Source organism: Cariama cristata, unplaced genomic scaffold (assembly GCF_000690535.1).
Source record: "Cariama cristata isolate BGI_N322 unplaced genomic scaffold, ASM69053v1 scaffold31460, whole genome shotgun sequence".
Taxonomy (NCBI): Eukaryota; Metazoa; Chordata; class Aves; order Cariamiformes; family Cariamidae; genus Cariama; species Cariama cristata.
In genome coordinates, this window is record NW_009594823.1 from 273 (window position 1) to 20,288 (window position 20,016).

The 20,016-nt window shown below is 34.9% G+C and overlaps 1 protein-coding gene across 1 annotated transcript; it reads left to right on the top strand.

Moving 5' to 3' along the window:
• The first annotated feature begins 836 nt into the window (after window positions 1-836).
• On the top strand, window positions 837-19,327 carry ASUN (asunder spermatogenesis regulator). The gene is made up of 16 exons (XM_009699409.1): window positions 837-1,062; window positions 2,504-2,578; window positions 3,358-3,560; window positions 3,838-3,918; window positions 5,111-5,201; window positions 6,821-6,949; window positions 8,522-8,606; window positions 11,235-11,324; window positions 11,982-12,071; window positions 13,345-13,523; window positions 14,317-14,487; window positions 14,870-15,024; window positions 16,011-16,241; window positions 17,404-17,543; window positions 18,189-18,324; window positions 19,125-19,327. The coding sequence occupies exons 1-16, from the start codon at window positions 838-840 to the stop codon at window positions 19,162-19,164; spliced, it is 2,121 nt and encodes a 706-aa protein (XP_009697711.1). The 5' UTR covers window position 837; the 3' UTR covers window positions 19,165-19,327.
• Window positions 19,328-20,016: the final 689 nt, after the last annotated feature.

Below are 20,016 nucleotides of genomic sequence, written 5' to 3' on the forward strand. Positions count from 1 at the left end.
ATGTCCACCCTAACACAAGGATCTGATGTTATAGTTACTTCAAAGGTATTTCTTTCAGTGATGCTGTAGGAGAGGGAAACCCAGTCTATCGATGTGGAACAGGAAAATGCATCACACTTCATTGCAGGGTTCTCAGGCTTCATGCTTGGGAAGGATACAACGGGTGCTCCTATGAGTCTTGCTGGATAAGAATCATATGCATTATAATTTCAGACTTGGTATGTCTGTCAGTGGGAGATCAAAGTACAGATGTGAATATTCTTTTAAAAGTAGAAAGATGTACCTAGCAGAGTGAAGGCTGGAAATCTACTTAAATCTGTTTATACTACTTCAGGTTCTGTATAGCCTGATAATAAATTATTCTTTTCTTGTAGCTTATTTTAGGCCATAAGCTTTTAATAGGAAGCAGTTTCCGTACTTTTTTCTTACAGTTTTCTTTTGGGTAGAAAAGTGGGGAGGATAATACTGTGTACTGTTGTTGCCTTTTCAGCAGTATACTTTCACATTTTCCGTATTTTTTTCCTCCTGAGAAGAAATAGTTTCTTCTGATTAGAAATCTAGTATACTAATTATATGGTTACTAAGAGTTCTAGAGGATATTTGACCCCGCGTAAGTAGATTCTTAAACCTACAAAAATTCCCGTTTTAAGTCTTAACAATTTTGTAAGAGCTAACATATGCAATATATAATCTAAATGCTGTAAGAGGTAATCTCTTTAAAACTTGCATATTCTAGTAAGATAATTTTATACTATATAAATTGCACAGTAATCTTGTGATATCATTTTTTGCTTTGTACAATTTCTGATTTTAGTATCTGTTTCTTCTAGGAAGAAAATGAAAATCTTCTCTGAGTCTCATAAAACTGTTTTTGTTGTGGATCACTGCCCATATATGGCAGAATCCTGCAGACAACATGTTGAATTCGATATGTTAGTAAAGAATCGGACCCAAGGAATTATACCTCTAGCACCCATATCAAAATCACTATGGACCTGTTCAGTGGAATCATCCATGGAGTACTGTAGAATAATGTATGATATTTTCCCTTTCAAGAAACTGGTAAGTTCTTCAAGCCATACTGCGTATGATACTTGATAGTATAAGTGGTATTTCCCATTTTAATGAAGTCATTTAATATCATTAGCTGTTGGTTAGATTAAAAGATCAAATACAATTTATTATATAAAAATTATTTGTGCTGTTGATATACTTTATAGCTATTTAAATTGGCTGGAGTAGTATATGAATCCCATTACAGATTCATTTTTGTGACCTTTCGTTATCTTAATGTCACTTTAACTCAGTGCAAAACATGAGGAGAGGTGCTTTAAGGTAACTTAAAGATTTATTGTGTTCTCTTGAGCTATAAGTTTACAAAAGCTTGAGTGAGGTACTGCTTCAAATTGAATTTTGTTTCTAAACACACTTGGTAGTACTACATAAGGCTTTTGGTGTCAACTTTGAAGGAATTTTGGGCTTTAGGAAGAGGTAGGATCGCCCTGAAGCTACCAGTTTGGAAAAAGTGGGAGAGCTTCTCAACACACAGCTCCTTGTTTAGAAAAAATAAATGCCTGGTGGGTTCTGTAATGTTGTATCATAAATTAAGGTAACTAATCCCTGGGTTTTTTACATCTTTGCTCATTATTGAGTAAACCATTGTGCAGTGTCCTAAAGGTTAATTACACTTAGAAAAAAGGAGGTTAAACAACCTTGTGACAGTGACATTGGTGCAAAGTAGTGATGGCGGAATACTGGCTGTGTTGAGGAGCAGCTGAGGCAGAGGATGGGCACTAACAATACCTTGGGTGATTCAGTGATTTGATGCATGTCAGCCACACTGCCTTGATGGATTGTGTGTCCTCATTCTCAGAGAATGTTTAAATTAAACTCTAGAGCATTTAATATACAGTCACATCCCATTATAGGATTGTATCAAGTATATACTTAATGGATTTGAATCAAGTGGCTGAACTGGAGCTTGTGTGGTATGAGAAACTGAAATTGAGATGGAAAGTGTGCTTCCTCTTGACTTTTTTGTCATCTTTAGAATGTATTTTGCTATGTGATGTTTATTAAATCTTGCTGGATATTTTACCCCTATGATCTACTGTGACAGTCTTTGGAGAATGATTTGCAATGTTGCAGTATTAGAATTTACTTTATTTTTTAGTTATTCTACTGAAAATACTACCTAATTATTAAAATATTTCATAATATCCTGCAATGCTGATTTGGCATAGATTAATTTAGTGGCTTAAAAATATAATACTCGGAGTAAGAAGTTAATCATAATGTTACGAAATGGGTAACTGAATATAGCAGGAGTGGATACTTTTTGTGGTTTTGCTGTCTTATTTTTAGTTTGGCTTGTCATTGCACATATCTTCAGAGTATCAGAAGAAAGAGGTGTAATTCATGTTTGGATTTGGGGAAGTAGCCATAATGGCTGTTACCTGTATGATTGGCTGTTATCTGAGATATGCTCTTTTGATCCTTTTAGGTGAATTTCATTGTGAGTGATTCTGGGGCTCATGTCTTGAATTCTTGGACTCAAGAAGATCAGAACTTGCAGGAGGTATGCTCTGTAACTGTTCTTTTGTCTTGTAAGTCTAGTTTAATTGCGGAATAAATAGCAGCTTCTTAGTATGTTCAGTATGAAATAACTTTGCTTAATAAAAATGTTGGTGGATCTGGTCTGAAATTATTGTGTAACAGAATTTTAAGAAGTAACCAGTGAGGCTGGACTATTCTATGAGCAACTTTCTGTAATTTAAAAAGAATCCAATGACTTTTAGTATAGAGTTATATATTGAAAGAAATGTTACTAAGAAATTATTTATGCATTTTTTCTGTAATTTGGTGATACTTCTTGAAGTTTAGATTTTTTTTTTGCATTTGCATGATGGGCAAATAAACTGTGTTTAAAAAAAAGTAAATATCTTTGCTGTTTTGTTTCATACTAAATGGGTTCATTCTCTGAAAATCTTACTTTGGGCAGGAACTGAATTTCCAAATTCTCAGAAAATAAAAGCAGATGGCAACTGATAATGTTGGAATTCATCTCAAGTATCAGATATAACTTGTTATTATAGCCAGGTGTTTTTCTGTAATAAATAAGAATGTTATATTCTCAAGGCTTAATAACAATTAATAAATGATTTGCAAAGGATAATTTAGGGCCAAATGTTTTCCAGAAGGCTGGCAACATATAATGGTCTTTAGTTGCTCTGTTGGATTTTCTCCCAACAATATTAATTTGCATGTAAATTAAAGTTATAATGACTTTTCTCTTAACTGATCATTTTAACAAATGTCTGGAAAGCAATTTTCAATAATTTATTTCTTTTAAACTAGTTGATGGCAGCGTTAGCAGCTGTTGGGCCACCTAATCCCCGGGCAGATCCAGAGTGCTGCAGCATACTTCATGGTCTGGTTGCAGCAGTTGAAGCACTCTGCAAAATAACAGAATACCAGCATGAGGCTCGAACCATGCTCATGGAGAATGCAGAACGTGTTGGAAACAGAGGAAGAATAATCTGTATTACTAATGCAAAAAGGTGTGTATGATAATGTGCTTCTACCATTTTAAAAAACTTTACTTCATACATTTGTAGAAGTCTTTCATTGATTGTCATGAATTAGTGCCTTAAGTAGCTAGCTTTTTTGCCATCTTTGTTAGATCATTTCTTGCCTTATTAAAGGTTTCATTTATGGAGGTCTGTTACAGTAAGAAACCAAAGATTTCCCACGTGAAATAGGAGAGTGCTTAGTGGCATGTTGCTTTGAGTAGAAGGATTGATTATCTGGCATAAAATGTATGAAATGTCTTTCTAGTGACAGTCATGTTCGGATGCTTGAGGATTGTGTTCAGGAAACCATTCATGAGCATAACAAGCTTGCAGCTAATTCAGATCAGTGAGTATACTTTTTACAAATGTAGTTTCTCGTATTCTGTGTGTGCCTGTTATATTGTTTATGAAATAGAGATGTGTATTAGTCACTTTAAAACTTACTCTAAAACTGTTTGCCTGTGTGAAGTAGAAGGTGCTAAATCATGATACTGTTCACTTAGAGCTGGTGTGTAATCGTCAGCTTTTCAGTATCATTCTTCATCCTCATAGAACAGTATTTCTTTAGTTTGTTACCTTCTACATCTTGCTCCAAAATGAGACACATAACTGTGCCTAGTTATATACTGTGTATTTGTAGTCAGTAATGCATCTGGAGCATTTTCTCGTGATAACACTGCATTAATTTTACATTCATCTTTCTTTGACTAAAATAGCTAACTTCTTTGAAACTGGTTTTTAATTTCTAAATTGCGTTGCCTGACACTTCCCTTGAGATAAAGAAATCTCTTGAAATATAGGTTGGACCTTCTCTGAGAAGTCACTTTCCCACCATATGTTTTGTCTAATTAGAGTGAATTGTTTGGCCCAGGGACTGTGTATTACCTTGTAAAGTGTGTAGTAGGTTGAGATCCTGTTCTTACTTAGGCACTTAAATAGCAGAAGCAGGAGTCTCTTATATACCTGCTGCAATTGCAGTTTCATGTATGTATAAAGGATACTGCCTCAGGGAATCAGGTTCCAAGTCCACTGTAAAGACAGAAAAGTGGTCTCATTCCTGTAGGTAGCGATGTGGAACAATGTCTTAATCTCTCCAAATTTCTGGCCGTGTTAGGAGATAAGCGTGCTGTTTGGGTAGCTGTTTTCATGTTCACTGGAACCCCCTTATTAATACCTGTGCATACACTTGGAGACACAAATCCTCTGCAGTGTCAATTTTCAGTTGAATGAAGCTGAACAGATTACATCAGTTAAGGATCTATGCCATTGATATGTCCAAAAAGAGACACGGTGCTATAGCATCTGAAGAGCTAGAAATGTTACACATTCTTTTTATTCTGATAAAAACTTGTTTTGAAGTATGTGCTTTTGAAAATCATTAATGCAACCTAGTTTCTACAGAATGCTTTCAGAAACAGTATGTTGTAATAAATCTTTGATTCTGTGTTCTGGAAATCAGATGAATCTTTGGAGAATCAGTCTAATTTCTAGGAGAGTCTGCCATGCTGTAGGCTAAATAGAATCTCTTCATTTTTAAGTCTAATGCAGATTCAGAAGTGTGAATTGGTCTTAATCCACACTTACCCAGTTGGTGAAGAGAGCCTTGTTTCAGATCGTCCTAAAAAAGAGGTAAGGAGCTTAAAATGAGAAAATTTGTTCAAGGATTAGGAACCATGTCAGAGTCAAAATAGGCGGTGTGAATTAAGTATTTAGTGATAACATTTTGAGCCTCTGGTCAGGTGCAGGAAGAAGTACAGATGATAATTCTTTGAAATGGCAATATGCAGGCTGTCAACTTTTAAAGCATATGCTTTGCTTGCTTGTTTTGTAGTCTTCGTGCATGTATGGTGTCCCCTTTTTTCATTTTGCTACTTAAATTTCTTGCATTAATAGTTCATGATTCTTTTTTTTTGTGAAGGAAGCCTGCTAATGCCATAGAAGGAGAATCTTGGGTTTGTCTTTTTTGAGAAGGAAATGCGTGTTTAGTAACCTAGTGGAAAACCATCAATTGCTTGGTGTGTTGAATAGGTTAGTTGAGAAACTTTCCTGCTATTCAAGCATAAGCCGATAGCCAGCGCAAGCCCTCTTTTCCCAGATGTCTGTACTGAATGATGTGGGTCTTGTTCAGTGCTGTGTGTTCCATGTTATTCAGACTAACACGTTAACGTTTTTAGCCTTTTGGTTGAATTGGTTTTCTCATGAAACCAAAATGAACTTTTGTGTATAAATTCTGTGTCCCAGTGTTAGCAAACAGGAATAAAAAGCATTGGAAAGCATATCTGCTTCCAAGTGAAAGAGTAATATATTTTGGGAATGTAGAATATGCTTGAAGTACCCTACAGGTACTTTTAAAGATTATTTTAGGAAAAGGTGAAAGGATGCATATAAAATTAGTCTACATACTAACATCTCAGTTTTTCAGTAATAAAAGCATGTGTGCTCTGTGGACTTGTATGCTTCGTGGTGGTTGTTTGAAACCAAGTACATACAAAATATAATATGCTGCTCTTCATCAGTCTGCTCTGCTTGGTATTTTAATGTGCTGTCTGTAAGAGAGGACACAAGAAAGAAGTTATTCTTAACGTGACAGGTGTCTAGTCCTGCATATTGCTACCTTCCTGAGATTCTCTTCTACAAAACTCATTTGTAGTTATGCTAAAAAGTAAAATGTGAACAGAATAAATTGACTGTCTTACAGAGGAAAGTAGTAGTCATCTTTATGGCTTTTTTGTTGTGGTTTGTGTTTTTTTTTTTCCAAAAGCCTAAAACCAATGTCCTTGTTGGCTAGGGAAAAATCAAATGCGTGTTGTGGCTTGTGTTTGTTTCCCTTGTGTATGTATGATGCACTTATAGGTAGGTGTATAAAAACTACTTTGTTCTTGTTATTCAGCAGGTAAAAGTGAAAACTAGGCCCAGAGTTGCTATTAAGAGGATTTCTTCCCCATGTTGTGATACTAATTCTTCCTATTGACAATTAATGACTCAAGTTTTTTAGCACACCTCTAATTTTATGGCGATTTGTAGCAACTGCAACTATAACAACTGGCATAACCTGCAAAATTCTGAATGAGAAATAAGTTTTGCTTCTTTAGTTTCCCATGGTGTAGGTTTTTTGGGTGGTAGTTTTACCCCTAGTTGAATTTAGCAGTATAAATATGGTTATTTTAGAATTTCAAATGAGTAATACTGTTGCATGATACTAGAGCCTAATCCATTGATACTATATACTTTATATCAATTTATTTTAGCTTTCACCTGTTTTAACCAGTGAAGTGCACAGTGTCCGTGCAGGCCGGCATCTGGCTACAAAACTGAATGTTTTAGTACAACAGCACTTTGATCTGGCTTCAACCACAATAACTAACATTCCTATGAAGGTAATATTGTGTCTATAACTTTGTGTTAACTAGCTGTATCACTTTTAAATTTGTTTGAAAACTTTTAATGTTTATTTTAATTGAATTTTACATTGTTTTCTCTCCATATCATATTTTCTGTTTTGTTTTTTTATTAGCCCACATTCAATGTCTGTGACCAGGTTAGTAAAAATAAAGAAGGGGAAAAAAGTAAAGAAGGATCACAGAACAAAATGTTGTATTGCTGAATCTCAATTTTTGATGTAGCAATACAAGTGTTATTTCAGTTCTGTTTGTATTATTTTATATAAAATACAGTCTTATTTACCTCAGATTACTTTGTCTGTGATTCTTTTGTCTTTTTCTAGTTGTGCTTAGATATTCTTGACCCTTGTGCATTATAGTGGCATAGTGAGTCTTTTTCCTCTGTTTCATTATCATGCCCACCCAACATAAAGGTGTTTGTAACTAATAGCTGACTTTTGACTAGAGGTTTTCCAGTAGGTTTTCCAGTTTGAAGATCCATAAACCTGAAACAGGGTGACAGGGGATAGTTAAAGATACTAAATTAAACATTTTCTGTTCAAAGTTATGTCCCTATTTTTAATATTTTTTTATTGCTACTGGGAGGGAAATCCTACTGAGTTTACAGTAACTTTCTGATCAGGCAGCAAGAGACAATTGAAACTGAAGTGTCAGCATTTAAACAAAAAGGGCAGGGGCAGAAACTTTCCTGATTTAAAGAATTCATCAAGTTCTAATACTGTCAATCAGTACTTGCATCTTGAAAACTAGCAATATTGTATGGATTTTATAATTTAAAACATGAAATTAAAAATTATTTTCACAGCTTTAATGAAACTTTGACATGGGTCATGGCATAAATGTGACTTAAGTTTGCAAATACCTTGTCTGTAACTTTCTGACCTGCGTGCTGCTGGTATACCTCTCCCTTCTGCCTTTGTCCTTATAGTAATAGACTATGTTGGGTTCTCTGTGGTTTTTTCTTTTTTTAACTCAGAATAAATTGCCAAGGTTATTGTTCTGTTTTTGCTAGTCCTCTGCAGCTGTTTAAAGATGCAGTGTCCTCTTTATAATTAAAAAAAATGGATGTTTGTGAACTTGCAGCTGCAGGTATGCTTCTTAGATATCTTAAGTGCAAGGAAATGATAATAAGTTTGAAGTATGTTTTTTGGTTTTGATTCATGAGATTTTTAGTTATGAAAAGTGATTGCTAATCTATTCTGCAGTGATCATTTGTTGCTCCTTAACTTTACTAATTTAAACAAAAGTAGTTAAGCCTATTTTTTACCCATGTTTTACACTATACACCCTGTCATAACATTTGTATGAAGAGGAAACCATAGGGTTTGAAAAAAGGTAAAAAGAGGAAAAGCAGTTGGCTGCATCTTTAAACAGGTCAGAGTGCAAACAATTTCCTCAACATTGCGATCCCGTTGTTGTCTGATGCACTTTGGAGATGTTTTGTTTTCTTCTGGAGTGAAAGGTAAATGTAGAATCATTCACTTATGAAAACAGTGACCTCAAACTAAAATAATTACATTTATTCTTTCTACCTTTATCCTTTTAAAGGAAGAACAACATGCTAACACATCAGCCAACTATGATGTGGAGCTTCTTCATCACAAAGAGGCACATGTTGACTTTTTAAAGAGTGGTAAGTAGAAATACTTACCTCTAGAAGTGGCTTTTGATCAGCCTGCTGAAAGTATTTATAATGAAAGATTGCAAGCTTCAAACTGGTGTAAATTTCAGGCATGGTTAGCATATTTTCAGTTATTCCTTACAACCCAAGAACTTGATTTGTAGTATTGGCATTGAAGTTTTACTCATTACTGGCATATTTTAATACAGTAATAAGGATATAGCAATGAAAAAACAGTTCAGATTAATCAGACAAGGTTTCACGTATGTTTAGGATATTTGTGTGAGACTTGAGGGGCATGTCAACTTCTTATTAAGATATCAAAAGTAGAGACCAGATGTGCAGTGATTTTTATAAAAGAAAGTACCTCTTGTGAGTATTTGTGGAAGTTTATTGCTTGCACAATTGAACTTTCAATCTGTTAAGTAGTAATAGTTGACATCACTTGCATCCCATAGGCCTATTTATGACAGTAATTGCTTTGGAAAAGACAATAGTTACTTGGCTTTTGAGCTTTCTTGTTGTATTTGAAATACCTAGTGTCCTTTTTGTAAATTTGGAGTTACTACCTAGTATTCCTCTGAGGTGAATTTTTAATTAGCTCAGGTTAGAAAAACACAACAGTAAGCCTTATGCAAAACTATTTTGTTCAGGAAACAGTGCTTGATGTAGAACTTTGTTAATAAGTCAGACTAAAAATTCTGTATTAGTGGAACTAAAAGGAAAGCCAAGCAGTGAAAAAACCCTCAGCCTGTGTCAGTGTGTTTTGGAATCCTTAGACTGTATGCCTCTTCAGTGCTGAAGTCTCATTTGAAGCTTTTAAAGGCTTATATGTGCTTTGTTTTCTCTCACTGTGTTGATTGTAACTTCTGTTACATGATTTAGTACTGTTAAAAGCTTAGTCTAATTTACTATGAGCATAGGATAAATGTATTTAGATACAGGCTGTAGATACTTATTTTACTATCTGAAACTATTATCATATAGTTTTAAAGCATATTAGAAAGTTGATCATGGTTTAACTTCTGAGCAGTGAAGAATTTAACAAATGAGTTATGTCAGTTATTTAACAAAGAGTGGATATTTCTTTTCTGATGTTTGAAATCATATGGTCTGTAAGTAGCCATTTTAGGGGGTTTGTGCTTTTTTTCCGCTTAAGGAGATTCCCATTACTTTGAGGGAAAAGGAGAACTCCTCATTATCATCCACAAGTACTGTGCTCCATATTTTAGTGGAGCGTATGGTTTAAAGACTGAGGAAAAAGAATAGGATGTTACAGTAATCTGAACTCACCTGAACTTGTGTTACCATGTTGAAAGCAAAAAACTTTTGTAAGGTCTCAGAAATAGTTTTGTAATACTTCTTGGCTCAAGGAATAAGTCTACTAGTAAAAGCTGAAAGCAAACTCCGACACTGCAATTCCTCTTCAAAATTTTTCCATCAGAACTTCGAGAGGGAAAAGTCTGTCCTTAGATCCTGTAAATTTTGGTTTCTCTTATTTTTTTTTAAAATAAAATCTTTCAGCTTTAATAGCTCTGGTGCTAGCTAGGAAAGAAGGAATTCAGCTACATTGATCTTATTTCTGTGAAATGTTGCTAGAGAACTTTTAGATTAAATAAGTTTGGCCTTTAGATATTCTGAGAGACTTTCTAAAGTGATTCCAGTTATTTTAATTAACTGAAAAAATCAACTTTTGCAAGTTACCTGCATGATTAATAAGCAAATCAAATCTTTTGTGAGTAAATGTCTTTATGTAATATGTTTTCTTTTATTTCATATCAATGTTGCATGTTGATGTATGTCTCATTCCTCACAATTTTTGTGGATTTGAACATATTAAGTGACTATGCTACTGTAATTCTAGAACTTCATGCAGAACTCAGTTAATTTTTTCCTGAGATAATGTGAGTCAAAGATCATGAAGAATCGCAAAACTCACAAGTAGAAATGTAGTTTAATGTGTTAAGGGAGTATTGATAATGTCTAGTTTAAGGCCTTCAGGTGTGTGTTTTGCCAGACCAGTTATCAGTAAGACATTGTATGAAAGTATTTTAATGATAAAACATCTACAGCCAGTAAAACATGTTGAAATATGTTTAGATTGAATCTGATGTAGCAAAGATACTGGATAAGACCAAACACTTCTTTCCCCAAAAAGCCCAACTTGTCAGATGTACCTTTAGATCAGTTTCAGTTTTAACTTTGGAATAATATGTACAAGAAATGATCAGCTTGTTGAAATGATCAACATTTGTTAAGGGTTCTGATTTCTGTGTAGAAAATCAAAAAATATATTGTCTCAAAGTCCTAGGCATTTTTGAAGGAAAAAATTGCCTGTTAGATAAAACATCTCTAACTTCATAAATGTTGAATCAAACATATGGAACATATCTGGAGCTGTAGTGTTTTGTTTACTGAATTGGTTTTTGAAATATATGCAATAGTTGCTGATTTTAAAAGGTTATTTTTTCAACTGCCACGAATAGCTTTTTTGCTTAAGTTAGACATCTAACTTTTAAAAATCAGATTACATTTTGTATATGCTTATGTTATAAATGTTTTGTACTTTTTACTTTAGAGGTTTTTTGTTGTAATAAAGAAAATATGGTTGATCACACTTTTTCTGACTTTTTACTGCAGGTGATAATCATATAGGTGGCAATAGCAGAGAAGGCACATTTAAAGAAACTGTAACATTAAAATGGTGTACTCCTCGAACAAATAGTGTGGGTAGGTACCATGCTATCTTACAAAACTGATATTCTAACTTGTGTTGAACACTGTTCTCTCTGTACACCCATAACAATCGGAACAAGGGGGTAATTCGCTGCTTGTTAATGCTGGCTTTACTTTCTGCTCTATAAACCTTGCTGCTGACTGCACCCTGCTTTACTAACAGTCAATACGATGCTCTCCTCATCTTGGCTAGTGAGTGGTTTGTGTAAGAGGTAAGAGGGGTAGCAGTGTTTTTCTTGTTTTTTTTTTTTTTTAGTCTCCTCATAAGTATCATGAAGTAGTTCCTTGACTACAATGTTCGGTAATAATTTGCCCATCGCACAGGGCCAAGTATACCTTGTCAGCTCTGCAGTAGTGTTTTTTTGAGCAGCAGGTCAAAAATATAGGTAAGAGAAATAAGAGGAGGCTGACTCTACAGTGGAATAATTCAGGAGATAAAAACTGGAGGTCCTGTGGAAATGGGAATGTATTAGGTTGTCGGAGTTGAAAGTACTGGAACAATTGTGAGGAGATGGTGGAAGGAGCAAACTTTTAGATCGAGAGACACTAGACTTTTAGTTCTGCTGATTGTGGAATAGCCTCTTTTTATTTTGTGGGACTTTTTTGTATGTGGAACTACACTCTCAAGTTTTCTACTCCCTTATTTTTCAGAATTACACTATTGCACCGGAGCATACAGAATTTCACCGGTAGATGTAAATAGCAGACCTTCTTCATGCCTTACCAACTTTCTCCTTAATGGTAAATTTGTGTCCTTGGCTAATTACTTAATGTTTTAATTGTTAATTTGTGAATAGAGCACTTACCACATTTTGGTTTGTATAGCGGAAAATGTCTATATGCTATAAAAATGTCAAGTTTATTTTAACATGTCATATAAATAAGAGAAGAAAGTTGTTAAATGTACTCAAAGGCAAGTAGAATGTGTTTTGAAACTTGAAGATGGGAGGAAAGATGTAAAGGAGCAAGTATTGAATTCTGGTAGTTGTTTTCTGAATCCAAACGTAGAATACTTTTCACTGTATGCTACTTAGTAGGAAACATTGCTCTCAGTAGAACATAGTGCACTTGATCACAATGCTTATTCTGACTATTACAAAATATTAGCAGCTTATGTCTATGCCTGATTTTTAGCAGATGCTGGGGAGCCTCAGAAAGCTCTTTTAACTGGGTTATGGCCAACTAAGTATGTTGGTCAATTGAAGCAGACATACCTGTGTGTACTGGGATCGGTCAAAAAGTAGGTTAGATTTAGTTATCTTTTGTTTATCTGCAAGACCTTGCCCATTGCCATGAATAACTTGCTATAAGGGGTTGCCATTTAAGTACATGTTAAAAAGGTAAGCCAAAGCTGTTTCTTCCAAACAAATGATGTGTAGTCAGTGTTAATTACATGTGGGTTTTTTTACACTTTGCAAACAAAATTGCATTACTAATGTCCTTTTAATGGGATGTTTTTTTAGTAAAGTCATTTGAATGTCTAAATAAATGTGCAGTGTTTTTATTAAACTATATTTTTATGTATTTTTTCCCTGAAGATTCTGTACTGTAGAAGTTCTTTGAGTAGTAAAATGGTTAGAACCAAAGTTAATAGCATATTTCATATAATCACTATCTTCTGATCTTCCTCTTTTGCTTCCTCATAAACAGCTTATTTGGAGAGTGTGCCCTTTTATGCGTAGTGTATTTTATGGGAAATAAGACAAAGGCAGTTTTCCTCTGTCTGAAAAACCATATCTATTTTAAGCATTAACAAATAGTATCAGTTGACACCTTTATAGAATCATAGAATCATTATGGTTGGAAGAGACCTCAAAGATCATCAAGTCCAACGGTATACCTGATGCCACCCTGTCCACTCAAGATAGCTGTTTCTTGTTCATCTAGGTGAAAACACAACTTTAATGGATTCTGAGTTTTGCTGGCTAGGTGCAAACCTGTATTATGTATATGTAGCTTTTCACTTAAAATTGCATCATTCAGTAACTAATGAAACCGATCTCATTTCCAACAGGTCGTTCTGTTTTGTTGGAACAGCCACGCAAGTCTGGCTCTAAAGTAATTAGTCACATGCTCAGCAGCCATGGAGGAGAAATTTTTTTGCATGTATTAAGCAGTTCACGATCAATTCTAGAAGATCCCCCATCAATTAGTGAAGGGTGTGGTGGAAGAGTCACTGACTACCGGATTACAGTAAGATTCTTTTTTTTTTCTTTGTTCTTAAATTGTTGCTTATCTCAGATGACAAGATATGTAGTGCAGTAGATACGTAAAAGAAATGTTGGTATGTTTTCTGGAGAGTTGGAGTGGATTGCATGGTGAAATTGTTTTTCTTTGTACTAAATACGTATCAGGAGTACAAAGTAGTACATCTGCTTACTGTTAGGCCTGCTTTGTACAATCCTTTCCATGTCAAGGAAGTACTTGCCTCCTTATGCACTGTGAGTATCTAAAGTTTGTTCTGATTCTAGAATAACACTGCTTGGCAAGTTTTTTTCTGTGGGCTGGATATGGACTATATCATGTTTATTGTCAGAAGGATAGATTGCATGTGAACAGTTTGTACAATAAATAGGAAAGATAAAGTCGTCAGCTTTGAACCCTGGATATGGAGCAGACAATCAGCTGGCATTCATTTTGATTCTTTATTTTTTTCAACACATGCTTTGTATCTGTGAACAAGCAGAAGTGGCTTCTAGAAAATCTTAAACTCTTACCATACACGAAATACCTTGCAGATCCAGAAGGCCTCCTCATCAAGAACCTTGCATCAGTTTTTAACCCACATTTTTATACAACTATTTCTGTGCTCACCCTGAATAATGTACATCCGAAGGCTAGAAACAAGGCTTTGGTTGTTAGGGTCATATTTAGTGGTGGGGATGGTACATACTTAGTGATAAGCAAGACTGCGCTGTTTTGCCCGTTCAGTGAAAGTTACTTTGTTAGAGAAATGCCTAATTGTATCTTGTTTGGTTATCATTAGGATTTTGGTGAATTTATGAGGGAAAACCGATTAACTCCTTTTCTAGAGCCCAGATATAAGACCGATGGAAGTCTTGAAATTCCATTGGAACGTGCAAAAGATCAGTTAGAGAAACATACTCGTTACTGGCCTATGATTATTTCTCAGACTACTATCTTCAACATGCAAGCTGTAAGTAACTTGGGTTTGTCATATTTTATTCTGTTCTAGATTAAGTTTCACCTTGCCACATGATGAAATATTGACTCTCTTATGATAAATCACTTGCCATAAGATCAGTTTATTTTCAGTTGTATTCACTTAAGACTGTTTAATGTCAATAGATTATTGGAATGCCATCTAAATAGGGTGGAATATTTGAACCTGACAGCTACAGTGCTGCTGGGTAAAGAAAATGTGCATCTGCTTACACCTACTCAGAGTTATTACTAAATTGAGGATAAGAGGGGGTGTTTTGGTTGTGTTGTTCCATGGTTGCATTGCCTTGATTTCTTTCTTCATGTTTGTCCTGCAACATACACAGATTTTTCTTGTTGACTTTTTTGACTTGCAGGTAGTGCCATTAGCCAGTGTGATTGTGAAAGAAGCAATGACTGATGAGGATGTTCTGAATTGTCAAAAAACAATATACAATTTGGTGGACATGGAGAGGAAAAATGATCCACTACCAATTTCAACAGTTGGTACCAGAGGAAAGGGTCCAAAAAGGTTACATGCATATCTCTTTGATGCTGGACTTTTTTTCACAAATACTCTGTTGACATTGTTTTCATACCAAACTTTTAAAATTTGGCCAAAGGTAATATGTAGTAAACTAAATGCTGTACGTATGCAAAACAAATGCTGTGAATACTTTGCCTGCATCATGTAGGGGCTATCACAGTACTGATGTTGCTCTACGTTAGGAAAAAATACATAATTTTATTACCCAAGAATTGTGAGTATGTTAAAAAATATGAAAGCAAAGATAGTCATTAAGAAAGGTAAGAGTTTGATACAAGTTAGGACAGAGGAAGTGGAATAATTTCAAATTAATAAGAAAAACTTAAGCATGTTAAATGAACAGTGCTTTAAAATTGGGTTATATTAGAATAGTCAAATCCTTCTGAAACAGTTATTTTAAATATGGGCTACTCCTTTAAAACAAGCATAGAATATTGTAGTATCTCTGTCATTGTGATGTGTGCATTGTATTTCCAAGAACTGACTGAAAAGAAATTCAGCTACGGAAGATTTGCCTACATGACTGGAAGTTATTTACAGTAGCATAGCACAATTCTTTCTAATTTTTTTTATCCGAAGAATTAAAGTAATTTGCATGTCAGTACATGAATGGCTTTCTGCATATCCTGACATTGCATAGTTAGCAAATACTTAAGAGGGTTCAGAAGCGCCTTTTGACAGTGAGGTCTTGTGGAAGTTAAGAATTTGATTTCAGTGGACATAGTCTATTTCAATTTAAACTTAACTCTGGATGTTAATTGGGAAATGTTACATGCAGTGTGCTTTCAAGGATGGAGTAATTGCAGGTGGATAGACCTCCAGTACAAGTGGACAGAGGATCTGTTTGGAATTACTTTTGGTTTTGGGGTTTTTTGGTTTCTTAAGGTCTGGTTTTTAACCTTTAATTTAATCAATGGTTTAATGATCCAGGTAATCCAGTATGTAATATCTTTTTTTCTGGCTTTGCTTAGGGATGAACAATACCGGATTATGTGGAATGAATTGGAGACCCTTGTACGAGCGCACATAAACAACTCTGATAAACACCAGCGAGTCTTAGAATGTTTGATGGCTTGCAGAAGCAAACCCCCAGAAGAAGAAGAGCGCAAGAAACGAGGTCGAAAGAGAGAAGACAAAGAAGACAAGTCAGAGAAGCTGGGCAAAGACTATGAATCAGATAAACCATGGCAAGAATCGGAAAGGTATCCTTTTAAAGTGAAATAAAACTAGCATAATAACTTTTGTCCTGCCTTACTTCAAAGGGGAGAGAAATTGTGGGGAAACAGTTGCTGGTTTCAATCTAATGTGTTCATGTTTGTAACCTTGGCTTACTACCAGTGAGCATGGATCCCAGGGGTTTTTGGATCAGTCACTGTTACCAAGCTTGGGAAATGGGCATCTTAGAGTGCCTGCTTATGAGACTCTTCAAACTAACATACTTCACAAGCAGTTGGTTCTTGTTCAAGTTGTTGACCGCTTAGCAGGGCTTTGCAGCTTGACGAGTTACTGCTGTTGGATTTTTATCATAACCACACCACCTATTAGACATTCAACTGCTTTACAGAAATAGAAAGCATGACTGAAAACTTGGGACAAGCAGTTATTTTCTCTTGAGCTGTAGATAGTTTAGTGCTCAGGTAAATAAACAATCCAGATTGATTTTGCTCTTCTCTTCAGTTGAATGTTAGGATTGATTGTCCATATACCTACTGTCTTTCACTTGTGTTATTGTAACTTGTCTAAATGGTATGCATCTATCAGTCTCTCCTGTTTTCTGTCTTTCAAACTACTAACTATAGAGATCAAAAAACCCTTATGGTATAAGCTTAATTTGTATATGATTGTGCATGCTACGATCATTTAGGATAGGAGAACTTTCACCTGCATTACTGTTGCTATGCTGATGACCTTTCATGTCTTTCAGTGTGTAATAAAATTCATTCCTATAATTGCTTTTACTTTCACATGTGGAACAAAAATGGGGACTGAGATAAAAGGAATTTGGTATAGAATAGGTCTGAGTTCACATAGAAAAGATGAGAGGAAATTGTGTGGTATTTTTGTACATTCATTGTTACTTAGTCTTTCCTTCAAAATTCAGAATGATCAACTGTGTCAACTACAACATAAATACTGCTAACCAATTTAATTGAAATTGTATTTTAAGATTCTTCCCTTTGGTTAGGGCTTTATCCAAAGCATTATTTGGCTAGTCTTTATTGTTTCTCACCCATTCCAAGGGGTCAAAAGAAATTTTCTTATGATATGGGTTGCATGCAACTTTGAGGAGTACAGAATGGTGTTGTGAATCATGTGTGCTGCTCTAGCATATTTTGCTTCACTGTTTCCTTTCCTCTCAAAAAGGTTAAAAAGTCTTTTGGATCGTGAAAAAGAAGAATTAGCAGAAGCCGAAGTTATCAAAGATTCCCCTGATTCTCCTGAGCCACCCAACAAAAAGCCCCTTATTACAATGGATGAAATGCCCACTGTTGAAAAGGCAAAAGGTAATCCAGAAGAATTGCAACAGATTATTTCTTTTAAAGATAGAAGTTGTTGTATTGGTCTGTATTTTCTAAAGTAATGAGGTAAATCTTCTGGAGTTAAAGCTAAGTCAGTGAGGATAATTTTTAATTAGACACTCAATGTTAAGTTCTTGATAAATGTTAACCTCAACAGGTCTGTGTAACAAGAGAGATACCAGGCTGCTGTGTGGGTCTCTTGGGTTGGCAGGGGTTTGGACAAACTTCTGCTGGTGCTATTTGACCTACTGTATGTCAGAAATCCTATTTAAGGACAGGTATCAGAAATCACTGTCTCCTGCTGACTATAAATGTCAACACGGCTAAGCAGTATAGCTGTCAGAATAGGCAGTTCTCACTGATTTCTCTTTCTTGATGTGTCGTCTGTCGCAATGGCTGAGCTGATGTTCAGATTCTGCATTTGAAGCAAAACCAATCTCATATGAAGCAACTGCTCAGCTGTTATTTTGCATATCTTGTATTTATTTAGCATCTGTTATAAGGTAGTTTAATATTAGAGGATTTAATATGTTGTACTACCATAGTCTAACTTCTGAGCCTTTATAATGATGTAATGTTTAAGAATTAAAAAATTAGACCACTTAGACTTTTTTCACTTGTGATTTTTAGGGCCAATGTCCTTGCTGTCTTTATGGAGCAATAGGATTAATACTGCCAACTCTAGGAAACACCAGGAATTTATTGGTCGTTTGAACTCTGTCAACAATAAAGCTGAGCTATATCAACATCTGAAAGAAGAAAATGGGTTTGTATCAGTAAAGGCATCACTACAAATACTTTAGTGGTAGTCAATATATAGTATGGAGGAATATGTCAGTTACAGCATTAAAGACTCCTAGCTCTTCTCTCAGTATTGATAGAGAACTACAGCAGTGTTTTCTTTTTGGCTTGTTTGCATCTGAGCAAGGCTGAATGCTGATAAATGGTCTTTCCTATGCCTTAGTGATTGCCCTTGCAGCAAAACTCTTAAACTTCAGGGGGTTAAATGGTAGCTAAGTTGCAATTTCTTGTGCCAGTCTGTTGCTTGCTTTAGCTTCCAAAGGAATAGCTAATATAAAAAATCTTATTCATAAAGTGGTTGAAACTTTTGCTGAGCTGTAATGAAGTTGATAATAGTACATGTTCTGCCAAAAAATACTGAAAAACCAAACTAGCCTCCTCTTAAGTAGATAAGATGGTAGTAGTCAATGATCAGTGTAACACGGGTGAAAATGAAGACCTTGAAACAAACTGCTAAAGCTCAAATTTTAGAAATACGTGACTACAGAGAATCTGAATATGGGCTTTTGTCTTTTGGTGGGGTTGATAATGGATAGCTTTTTGTGGTTGTGGCTGGAAAGTTTCTTTGCAGAAACCTTTCCTTTATGTACTGATTGCTGCTTAAAGAATTAAGAGGAGATAAGATTGTGTATGTTGGGGCAGGGAGAGACAGGGTGGTTAGTGAAGTAAAAATACTTATTAAAAATACCTAAGTCTGATTTTTTTCTTAATCTGTTGATTGTATTTCCAATAACAAGCTTTACTAATTGTTGTCTTGCATTTCAGAATGGAAACAGCAGAAAATGGAAAAGCTGGCCGGCAGTGATTAATTTTATTTCTTTGGACAAAACTTGGCTGAATAGCAAAAATATTTAGTGCTGGAACTGATATTGGTACCATTTCAGTACACTTGTATAGCTCTGTTTTGGTTTTTACATTTTTCTATTCTTATTTTTGCTATGAAATATGAAATCTGCATATCACATTAAATGAATAGTGTGCAAATTTGAGCTGTCAAAGTATTTTACAGTCCATGTTTTAGGATGAAGAAAACCTGCAATTAAAAATGTTAAAGTCCTTTCCCATAAGTATTGTTTAATATTTCAAAATCAGTGATGACTGTTTAAAAAAAAATTCATGTAACTGAAAATTAACTAGCAATATTGTTAATTGTTTCATGAATATTTTTATTTATATGGAACTTCCTCAGGAGTCCAGAATTATAGAAAAGATAGCACACTGAGTACCTAGTCACTGAGCTGAGAAAATGCCAGTCTGATTTTCAACTAAGGGGTGGGAGAGTGAGTGGATTTTACAGATAAAAGCTTTGGGTTTAAGGACTTTTAAAAATTGACTAGAAATGATTGTTAGAAAGCAAAGCCTTTTAGGTGGTTGTGCTGGAATTAAGTTTTTGTAAGCAAAAATAAAATAAAATTTTTGCTAATCATTAAGTTATTTTTTTGATGTATGCTTTCAGACACCTGTGGGTTTAGGTCTAAGCTTTTTTGAATGTCATGGGGAGACTTATTCTGCCATTTCACAGCCATTAATATTCAAAGTAGATGATCTGTCTTCAGTTTTTTGAGTAGAACCTCTTTCTCTTTATGGACAGTAGAATTCTCAAATGGGAAAACTCTCACCCAGTGTCTGTGATCTAATCCCTTGTAAGATTTTTGGG